The sequence below is a fragment of the Sprattus sprattus genome (genome assembly GCF_963457725.1).
Source record: "Sprattus sprattus genome assembly, chromosome: 1".
Lineage (NCBI taxonomy): Eukaryota > Metazoa > Chordata > Actinopteri > Clupeiformes > Clupeidae > Sprattus > Sprattus sprattus.
Window position 1 is genome coordinate 60,272,710 of NC_137920.1, and position 11,407 is coordinate 60,284,116.

The 11,407-nt window shown below is 39.2% G+C and overlaps 3 protein-coding genes across 3 annotated transcripts; all 3 read left to right on the forward strand.

The window, feature by feature from the left end:
* Positions 1 to 970: 970 nt before the first annotated feature.
* Positions 971 to 1,954, forward strand: LOC308362782 (olfactory receptor 2AT4-like; the record flags this gene model as incomplete). The annotated part of the gene is made up of 1 exon (XM_080835509.1): positions 971 to 1,954. One exon carries the CDS (start codon positions 971 to 973, stop codon positions 1,952 to 1,954), a length of 984 nt encoding a protein of 327 aa, XP_080691635.1.
* An 867-nt stretch (positions 1,955 to 2,821) lies between these two features.
* LOC308370705 (olfactory receptor 2AT4-like) lies at positions 2,822 to 5,834 on the forward strand (the record flags this gene model as incomplete). Its single annotated transcript, XM_080845406.1, has 2 exons — positions 2,822 to 2,831; positions 5,083 to 5,834. 2 exons carry the CDS (start codon positions 2,822 to 2,824, stop codon positions 5,832 to 5,834), a joined length of 762 nt encoding a protein of 253 aa, XP_080701532.1.
* A 676-nt stretch (positions 5,835 to 6,510) lies between these two features.
* LOC308370715 (olfactory receptor 2AT4-like) lies at positions 6,511 to 9,701 on the forward strand (the record flags this gene model as incomplete). Its single annotated transcript, XM_080845418.1, has 2 exons — positions 6,511 to 6,584; positions 8,963 to 9,701. The coding sequence occupies 2 exons, from the start codon at positions 6,511 to 6,513 to the stop codon at positions 9,699 to 9,701; spliced, it is 813 nt and encodes a 270-aa protein (XP_080701544.1).
* Between the last annotated feature and the right edge of the window lie 1,706 nt (positions 9,702 to 11,407).

Genomic DNA, 11,407 nt, shown 5'->3' on the forward strand with positions numbered 1-11,407 from the left:
TATTTACTGAGAAAAATGGTGACGTGTTCAATACTAATTTTACCCGCTGTATCTCTTATTTGTGGTTTAGGTGTATTTTGTTAATTTGCTATTTGCTTTAATTGAGTGTACCTGCACTGTTAGAAAAATGTCTGTGCGCTGTAAATCCTTTTGAGGTGAATTAAGTAATTGTTGTTAAATAAAAAAACTAGTTGTGCACGCAAGCGAAAGGGGGGGCCTTTTACATGTTCAGGCCCATGGGCCTTTGGTTTCATAATCTGTCCTTGTATGTAATTGTTGGGCTCCTTTGCTTTTCCTAAGATTGTTTGACATTGTTCTAAGAACGTTTTCTCCACATTTGGCAAGTAGTATATGCTAAATAACAAATAAAGTATACAGTATAACTCACACTACACACTAGTGCATTAGGACAGAAAAAAAAACAGGTGATTGTGTTGCAGTTTATTTATAACAGTTTTATTGATTGTTCATACAACAAGAGAAGTCAAGCATCAAGAAGCCATGAACACAGTAGTCCATATAGAGGTATATTAATAATACATAATTAATAATAACTTCAATATTAATACATTTGAATCATTACGTTCAAAAATATAGAAGGCAGTTAAATCAGTTACTATCTCTATGGGCTCTTTGCAGCAGCCAACCCCATTGTTTGAATTTGCTCCCCTGACATGAATACACAGATCAGGAGACAATATAAGCAAGGCATTTGGCATCACTGAATCAGTTTGACCACTGACTGCGACTCACTTTTAAGGTATCAAATGTACGGTAAGCTTCTGGTTTACATTTCAGACAAAGACAGGGCTATAACTGTAGTTGTCACTGTTAAATGTGTATGTTTTATTTTATTATTTTCATGACTGACTTATTTATTACAAATACCACAATACACATTAATGTACTGTGTCTATATATTGTTGGAAGTGCATAGATTATCTATTTAATCTTCTCATATTTTTACAGAATGTGGGAGGGAAACAACTGGACAGAGTTCAGAATAAAAGAGTTTATTCTTGTCGGCTTTCCTGGACTCCACCCTGATCATTATGGCTGGGTGGCATTCATACTCTGTCTTGTGTACGTCACCACAGTTGTAGGGAACTCTGTTTTAGTGGTAACATTTGTGCACGAGCCCAGCCTCCATAAACCTATGTACATTATCATGCTGAGTTTGGCTCTGTCTGACATAGGCTTCAGCACTGTCGCTCTGCCTAAGATAATTTCACGCTATTGGTTTGATGACAAATTCCTATCCTTCAATGTGTGCTTCTCACAAATGGTACTGATTCACACCTTTGGGACTCTGAACTCTTACATCATGGGGATTATGGCTTTGGATCGTTACATAGCCATATGTTTTCCTCTTAGATATCCTGTGGTTATGCGAAATCGCACCATGACCATCCTCAATAGTGTAGCCTGGGTTTTCTCCTTTATTACCCCCGCTATCTTTTCTGTCTATGACTACAGGCTTCCATATTGTGGACCAAATCAAATCTTTCAGTGTTATTGTGATCATATTTCCATTGTTACACAGGCATGTGCTGACCACGGTTATGCGACACTGGTTGCCTTCACATTAGCCATGCTGGTGCTTCTGATACCCCTGGCTTTCATAATCTACTCTTACATTCATATAATTTTTAGCGTAGCGAGAATAGCCAGTTCACAGGGCCGTTGGAAAACGTTCTCCACCTGCAGCACTCAACTGTGTATCATCGCTCTTTACTTTCTGCCGCGCTGCATTGTCTATATTTTCGATGTGGCTGGCCTCTATATCAACATAGACCTCCGCATCACGCTTATCCTTTTCTACAGTCTGTTTCCCCCCCTTGTCAACCCCTTCATTTACTGCTTCAGAACAAAAGAGATCAAACAGGCACTGGCTCGCTGGTTCAGTGTAATAAAGCTCAACAACAAGTCCTCCATTGCTGCTATTCTCAAATGACAGTACCCATAGACTCTAAATATGTAGTGGGAGAGACAAGCATAACCAGTTATGGTGTATAGTGACATTATTGGAAAACACATCATCATGTATGTTCTTTAATTAAGGGTGATTCACAAATTTGCATCATGACACAAATAAAACACCTTGATTTTAATCTGACAGTAAATGGAGATGAGAGGCGTAGTATCAACTGTGGGTAAAAACGGTGAATATAGAAATTACATTCATTCATCTGATCTCTCAATTTCTGTGCAGATTTAGTGTGATCTAACAATGTTTACTTTCATGAATATGGTTTAATGTGTTTAAAATGCCTATAATAAAAGTTGTACAAAGCATGTGGAGTGTATTATACTGTCAGTAAAATAGATAATCTCTTCAAGATCTGTTTTAATAAAGCAAGTCTCCTCTTTAAACTATTCTATTCAGTCAAATCAACGCCGGTATTTAAATAAAAATTGTTTTATTTATGACTATTATAAGTTGTTATGACTACGTTTCCCTTCAGCTCAAACTTAAAAAGGGTGTGGATTTGTATTCTTATGTACGTCATGTATCTCAAATATGAAGAAATGAACATGAGTTTAAAGATTAAGAAAGTCCAGGCTTGATGGTTAGGCCGGAGAGTCCACATGGAGAAGTCGGCAAAAAAACGGTGTAATTCTCTACCAAAATGGGAAGGGATGATGGTGTTGTAAAAGTGTGCCTGGAGCACCACTCTTTCCCGCAACTGGAATCACTTTACAGGCATAACTAGTGTAGCACTAATAGTTCATACTGATGTTAGCTATGGACCTTTAGTCATGGACAATAAGCTTGACACAGGAAGTGTTCAATAGCTGCTGCCTAAGCAGCTTGGGTATGATGTGGTTGGGTAGGTATCCATAATACAAGTTTGTGTGTAAAACTAGTTTTCAGTTATAGGTAACATAATTTTAAACTATTATAGCTAGCCAGCTAACACACTGAAACAACTTAAAAACCAGTGAGATGTGTATGGAGGACCAAACCTGCCATATTTACAAATGAATGAATGAATGAATAAATAAATAAATAAATGTCCACATCCATGCATTTAGACAGAAATAAATGTATTAATTAATGTACAATTGTCAATCAATAGTTACTTATAATTTACATTTACGTATGTATTTATTTATTCATTCATTCGTTTATTTATTCATTCATTCATTTATTTATTCATTCATTCGTTGTTCCCAATATGATAATGAGAGGAGGCCAGTAGGCGTGGAAACTGACGTGGAAACTGACGTTCAGACCTTTTGCAATCAATCCAGAGCCTTGATGATACTGATTTAATGCTATGGCTTTGTATCAGATCGCCATGTTATTGCTCTCAGGTTGTGCTTTAGGGTGACCAGACGTCCTCTTTTACCCGGACATTCCGAGACCTAAACATTTTTGGGATTCCAAAATTGTCCGGGATTTTGCGTCATCGGATATTTGTGTTTCTGGGTCTTTCACACACTCGTTTTTAAGCCCTTACAAGTTTCGGAAAGGGTATCTCCCTTATGTTCCACCCTCTTGCGCGAGCTTTGCCTAGAGAGAACTGTCATAGGTCATCGACAGCCCTCCCAGTGTTGCCAGGTGCACAATAATGATCCTCCAAATACGATCATTTTGAGCATTTGGCACGATACTGAGCACTTTGCCGGCCCCACTAGGTGCATTGTTTACAATAACGGTGATTTCCTTCACAGGAAAGGTACCCCATATTCAAAACCATAGTAGGCTAAGTCAACAAATATTGCCTAGGAAAAGTGATCTGCGTGATAGCCCGATGGGCGTCTCTGCTGCGCAAATTAAAACATGTGTGTGTTTTGTGCCACCTAAACTAGTTCTAAAGTATGCAAGGGAGACTTTTTCCCCCCCGCAATATTGACATTTCGGAATATTGGCCTTTCGGAACACTGGGCCGTCCCCAGAGTGCCTACGGGACTTGTAGATCTGGTACCCTGAGAGATTAGAGGGACACGTCGTTTTTGTTCGCATTTCCAAAGCCCAAAACATAGGAGGAAAGTTGCCAGTTGTGGATTAAACAGTGTGGGAGACCCCACTCCCAACTCAATACATTGCAAAATACTAGTGATGTGTCGTTCGTGAACGATTCGTTCATTTTGAACAAATCCTTACAACGACTCGAGAGTAACGAGTCCTCTCAAAAAAAAGATTTGTTCTTTTTCTCGTTCATGACCGCGCATTGGGACTGTTGCATTGGTTAAGCCAAGGAAACAAATGACTTGTTGAATGCAGGTCACGTGAAAAATGATCCAAAGACCCGTATCCGAAGATCCAGTCGGAAAAAGAACGAATCATTTCTGTTTCCTCTAGCTGACTGTAGGCTACTGAGCCTATGCAGGTCACGTGGAAAAGGATCCAAATACCCATATCCGGCAGATGAACGAATCATAGATCCAGAGACACGGTTGTCAAAAGAACGAATCATTGAACGAAAGACCCGTATCCGGCAAAAGAACGAATCGTTGAACGAATGACCCATATCCGGCAGATGAACGAATCATAGATCCAAAGACACGGTTGGCGAAAGAACGAATCATTGACCCAAAGACACGTTTGGCAAAAGAACGAAACATTGAACGAAAGACCCATATCCGGCAAAAGAACAAATCATTGAACGAAAGACCCATATCCGGCAGATGAACGAAACGTTGATCCAAAGACAGACACCACGGTCGGGAGGTGAACGATTAGGTTCATTTTTCACATGATCTGCATAGGCTCAGCATGGGAAGCTAGAGAAAACCGAAATGTTTCGTTCATTTTAACTGGGTCTTTGGATATTTTTTCACGTAACCTGCATATGCTCAGAAGAGGAAACAGAAAGGACTTATTAACCTCGTTCACTTTCGAGTGTCTATGTTTAGTAAGACGTGAATGATATTCGTTCACAAGAAATAATTACAGGTTTAGTTATTTTAACTTTTTTAAACTTTACTTACAGTTCAGTGCAGCGTAATTGTTTACCGTGATAATTAAATGCTTATGTGATAATAAATGACCATTTCATCCAAACTTTCATAAAACATTATTTGAATGCAGGAATTTCTTTTAAATTAGTAGGCTATCTGCTGGTTTACATGCAGTAACCCCCCCCCCCCCCCCCCCCCCCCCACGCTATTGGTTTGATGACAAATTCCTATCCTTCAATGTGTGCTTCTCACAAATGGTACTGATTCACACCTTTGGGACTCTGAACTCTTACATCATGGGGATTATGGCTTTGGATCGTTACATAGCCATATGTTTTCCTCTTAGATATCCTGTGGTTATGCGAAATCGCACCATGACCATCCTCAATAGTGTAGCCTGGGTTTTCTCCTTTATTACCCCCGCTATCTTTTCTGTCTATGACTACAGGCTTCCATATTGTGGACCAAATCAAATCTTTCAGTGTTATTGTGATCATATTTCCATTGTTACACAGGCATGTGCTGACCACGGTTATGCGACACTGGTTGCCTTCACATTAGCCATGCTGGTGCTTCTGATACCCCTGGCTTTCATAATCTACTCTTACATTCATATAATTTTTAGCGTAGCGAGAATAGCCAGTTCACAGGGCCGTTGGAAAACGTTCTCCACCTGCAGCACTCAACTGTGTATCATCGCTCTTTACTTTCTGCCGCGCTGCATTGTCTATATTTTCGATGTGGCTGGCCTCTATATCAACATAGACCTCCGCATCACGCTTATCCTTTTCTACAGTCTGTTTCCCCCCCTTGTCAACCCCTTCATTTACTGCTTCAGAACAAAAGAGATCAAACAGGCACTGGCTCGCTGGTTCAGTGTAATAAAGCTCAACAACAAGTCCTCCATTGCTGCTATTCTCAAATGACAGTACCCATAGACTCTAAATATGTAGTGGGAGAGACAAGCATAACCAGTTATGGTGTATAGTGACATTATTGGAAAACACATCATCATGTATGTTCTTTAATTAAGGGTGATTCACAAATTTGCATCATGACACAAATAAAACACCTTGATTTTAATCTGACAGTAAATGGAGATGAGAGGCGTAGTATCAACTGTGGGTAAAAACGGTGAATATAGAAATTACATTCATTCATCTGATCTCTCAATTTCTGTGCAGATTTAGTGTGATCTAACAATGTTTACTTTCATGAATATGGTTTAATGTGTTTAAAATGCCTATAATAAAAGTTGTACAAAGCATGTGGAGTGTATTATACTGTCAGTAAAATAGATAATCTCTTCAAGATCTGTTTTAATAAAGCAAGTCTCCTCTTTAAACTATTCTATTCAGTCAAATCAACGCCGGTATTTAAATAAAAATTGTTTTATTTATGACTATTATAAGTTGTTATGACTACGTTTCCCTTCAGCTCAAACTTAAAAAGGGTGTGGATTTGTATTCTTATGTACGTCATGTATCTCAAATATGAAGAAATGAACATGAGTTTAAAGATTAAGAAAGTCCAGGCTTGATGGTTAGGCCGGAGAGTCCACATGGAGAAGTCGGCAAAAAAACGGTGTAATTCTCTACCAAAATGGGAAGGGATGATGGTGTTGTAAAAGTGTGCCTGGAGCACCACTCTTTCCCGCAACTGGAATCACTTTACAGGCATAACTAGTGTAGCACTAATAGTTCATACTGATGTTAGCTATGGACCTTTAGTCATGGACAATAAGCTTGACACAGGAAGTGTTCAATAGCTGCTGCCTAAGCAGCTTGGGTATGATGTGGTTGGGTAGGTATCCATAATACAAGTTTGTGTGTAAAACTAGTTTTCAGTTATAGGTAACATAATTTTAAACTATTATAGCTAGCCAGCTAACACACTGAAACAACTTAAAAACCAGTGAGATGTGTATGGAGGACCAAACCTGCCATATTTACAAATGAATGAATGAATGAATAAATAAATAAATAAATGTCCACATCCATGCATTTAGACAGAAATAAATGTATTAATTAATGTACAATTGTCAATCAATAGTTACTTATAATTTACATTTACGTATGTATTTATTTATTCATTCATTCGTTTATTTATTCATTCATTCATTTATTTATTCATTCATTCATTGTTCCCAATATGATAATGAGAGGAGGCCAGTAGGCGTGGAAACTGACGTGGAAACTGACGTTCAGACCTTTTGCAATCAATCCAGAGCCTTGATGATACTGATTTAATGCTATGGCTTTGTATCAGATCGCCATGTTATTGCTCTCAGGTTGTGCTTTAGGGTGACCAGACGTCCTCTTTTACCCGGACATTCCGAGACCTAAACATTTTTGGGATTCCAAAATTGTCCGGGATTTTGCGTCATCGGATATTTGTGTTTCTGGGTCTTTCACACACTCGTTTTTAAGCCCTTACAAGTTTCGGAAAGGGTATCTCCCTTATGTTCCACCCTCTTGCGCGAGCTTTGCCTAGAGAGAACTGTCATAGGTCATCGACAGCCCTCCCAGTGTTGCCAGGTGCACAATAATGATCCTCCAAATACGATCATTTTGAGCATTTGGCACGATACTGAGCACTTTGCCGGCCCCACTAGGTGCATTGTTTACAATAACGGTGATTTCCTTCACAGGAAAGGTACCCCATATTCAAAACCATAGTAGGCTAAGTCAACAAATATTGCCTAGGAAAAGTGATCTGCGTGATAGCCCGATGGGCGTCTCTGCTGCGCAAATTAAAACATGTGTGTGTTTTGTGCCACCTAAACTAGTTCTAAAGTATGCAAGGGAGACTTTTTCCCCCCCGCAATATTGACATTTCGGAATATTGGCCTTTCGGAACACTGGGCCGTCCCCAGAGTGCCTACGGGACTTGTAGATCTGGTACCCTGAGAGATTAGAGGGACACGTCGTTTTTGTTCGCATTTCCAAAGCCCAAAACATAGGAGGAAAGTTGCCAGTTGTGGATTAAACAGTGTGGGAGACCCCACTCCCAACTCAATACATTGCAAAATACTAGTGATGTGTCGTTCGTGAACGATTCGTTCATTTTGAACAAATCCTTACAACGACTCGAGAGTAACGAGTCCTCTCAAAAAAAAGATTTGTTCTTTTTCTCGTTCATGACCGCGCATTGGGACTGTTGCATTGGTTAAGCCAAGGAAACAAATGATTTGTTGAATGCAGGTCACGTGAAAAATGATCCAAAGACCCGTATCCGAAGATCCAGTCGGAAAAAGAACGAATCATTTCTGTTTCCTCTAGCTGACTGTAGGCTACTGAGCCTATGCAGGTCACGTGGAAAAGGATCCAAATACCCATATCCGGCAGATGAACGAATCATAGATCCAGAGACACGGTTGTCAAAAGAACGAATCATTGAACGAAAGACCCGTATCCGGCAAAAGAACGAATCGTTGAACGAATGACCCATATCCGGCAGATGAACGAATCATAGATCCAAAGACACGGTTGGCGAAAGAACGAATCATTGACCCAAAGACACGTTTGGCAAAAGAACGAAACATTGAACGAAAGACCCATATCCGGCAAAAGAACAAATCATTGAACGAAAGACCCATATCCGGCAGATGAACGAAACGTTGATCCAAAGACAGACACCACGGTCGGGAGGTGAACGATTAGGTTCATTTTTCACATGATCTGCATAGGCTCAGCATGGGAAGCTAGAGAAAACCGAAATGTTTCGTTCATTTTAACTGGGTCTTTGGATATTTTTTCACGTAACCTGCATATGCTCAGAAGAGGAAACAGAAAGGACTTATTAACCTCGTTCACTTTCGAGTGTCTATGTTTAGTAAGACGTGAATGATATTCGTTCACAAGAAATAATTACAGGTTTAGTTATTTTAACTTTTTTAAACTTTACTTACAGTTCAGTGCAGCGTAATTGTTTACCGTGATAATTAAATGCTTATGTGATAATAAATGACCATTTCATCCAAACTTTCATAAAACATTATTTGAATGCAGGAATTTCTTTTAAATTAGTAGGCTATCTGCTGGTTTACATGCAGTAACCCCCCCCCCCCCCGCTATTGGTTTGATGACAAATTCCTATCCTTCAATGTGTGCTTCTCACAAATGGTACTGATTCACACCTTTGGGACTCTGAACTCTTACATCATGGGGATTATGGCTTTGGATCGTTACATAGCCATATGTTTTCCTCTTAGATATCCTGTGGTTATGCGAAATCGCACCATGACCATCCTCAATAGTGTAGCCTGGGTTTTCTCCTTTATTACCCCCGCTATCTTTTCTGTCTATGACTACAGGCTTCCATATTGTGGACCAAATCAAATCTTTCAGTGTTATTGTGATCATATTTCCATTGTTACACAGGCATGTGCTGACCACGGTTATGCGACACTGGTTGCCTTCACATTAGCCATGCTGGTGCTTCTGATACCCCTGGCTTTCATAATCTACTCTTACATTCATATAATTTTTAGCGTAGCGAGAATAGCCAGTTCACAGGGCCGTTGGAAAACGTTCTCCACCTGCAGCACTCAACTGTGTATCATCGCTCTTTACTTTCTGCCGCGCTGCATTGTCTATATTTTCGATGTGGCTGGCCTCTATATCAACATAGACCTCCGCATCACGCTTATCCTTTTCTACAGTCTGTTTCCCCCCCTTGTCAACCCCTTCATTTACTGCTTCAGAACAAAAGAGATCAAACAGGCACTGGCTCGCTGGTTCAGTGTAATAAAGCTCAACAACAAGTCCTCCATTGCTGCTATTCTCAAATGACAGTACCCATAGACTCTAAATATGTAGTGGGAGAGACAAGCATAACCAGTTATGGTGTATAGTGACATTATTGGAAAACACATCATCATGTATGTTCTTTAATTAAGGGTGATTCACAAATTTGCATCATGACACAAATAAAACACCTTGATTTTAATCTGACAGTAAATGGAGATGAGAGGCGTAGTATCAACTGTGGGTAAAAACGGTGAATATAGAAATTACATTCATTCATCTGATCTCTCAATTTCTGTGCAGATTTAGTGTGATCTAACAATGTTTACTTTCATGAATATGGTTTAATGTGTTTAAAATGCCTATAATAAAAGTTGTACAAAGCATGTGGAGTGTATTATACTGTCAGTAAAATAGATAATCTCTTCAAGATCTGTTTTAATAAAGCAAGTCTCCTCTTTAAACTATTCTATTCAGTCAAATCAACGCCGGTATTTAAATAAAAATTGTTTTATTTATGACTATTATAAGTTGTTATGACTACGTTTCCCTTCAGCTCAAACTTAAAAAGGGTGTGGATTTGTATTCTTATGTACGTCATGTATCTCAAATATGAAGAAATGAACATGAGTTTAAAGATTAAGAAAGTCCAGGCTTGATGGTTAGGCCGGAGAGTCCACATGGAGAAGTCGGCAAAAAAACGGTGTAATTCTCTACCAAAATGGGAAGGGATGATGGTGTTGTAAAAGTGTGCCTGGAGCACCACTCTTTCCCGCAACTGGAATCACTTTACAGGCATAACTAGTGTAGCACTAATAGTTCATACTGATGTTAGCTATGGACCTTTAGTCATGGACAATAAGCTTGACACAGGAAGTGTTCAATAGCTGCTGCCTAAGCAGCTTGGGTATGATGTGGTTGGGTAGGTATCCATAATACAAGTTTGTGTGTAAAACTAGTTTTCAGTTATAGGTAACATAATTTTAAACTATTATAGCTAGCCAGCTAACACACTGAAACAACTTAAAAACCAGTGAGATGTGTATGGAGGACCAAACCTGCCATATTTACAAATGAATGAATGAATGAATAAATAAATAAATAAATGTCCACATCCATGCATTTAGACAGAAATAAATGTATTAATTAATGTACAATTGTCAATCAATAGTTACTTATAATTTACATTTACGTATGTATTTATTTATTCATTCATTCGTTTATTTATTCATTCATTCATTTATTTATTCATTCATTCATTGTTCCCAATATGATAATGAGAGGAGGCCAGTAGGCGTGGAAACTGACGTGGAAACTGACGTTCAGACCTTTTGCAATCAATCCAGAGCCTTGATGATACTGATTTAATGCTATGGCTTTGTATCAGATCGCCATGTTATTGCTCTCAGGTTGTGCTTTAGGGTGACCAGACGTCCTCTTTTACCCGGACATTCCGAGACCTAAACATTTTTGGGATTCCAAAATTGTCCGGGATTTTGCGTCATCGGATATTTGTGTTTCTGGGTCTTTCACACACTCGTTTTTAAGCCCTTACAAGTTTCGGAAAGGGTATCTCCCTTATGTTCCACCCTCTTGCGCGAGCTTTGCCTAGAGAGAACTGTCATAGGTCATCGACAGCCCTCCCAGTGTTGCCAGGTGCACAATAATGATCCTCCAAATACGATCATTTTGAGCATTTGGCACGATACTGAGCACTTTGCCGGCCCCACTAGGTGCATTGTTTACAATAA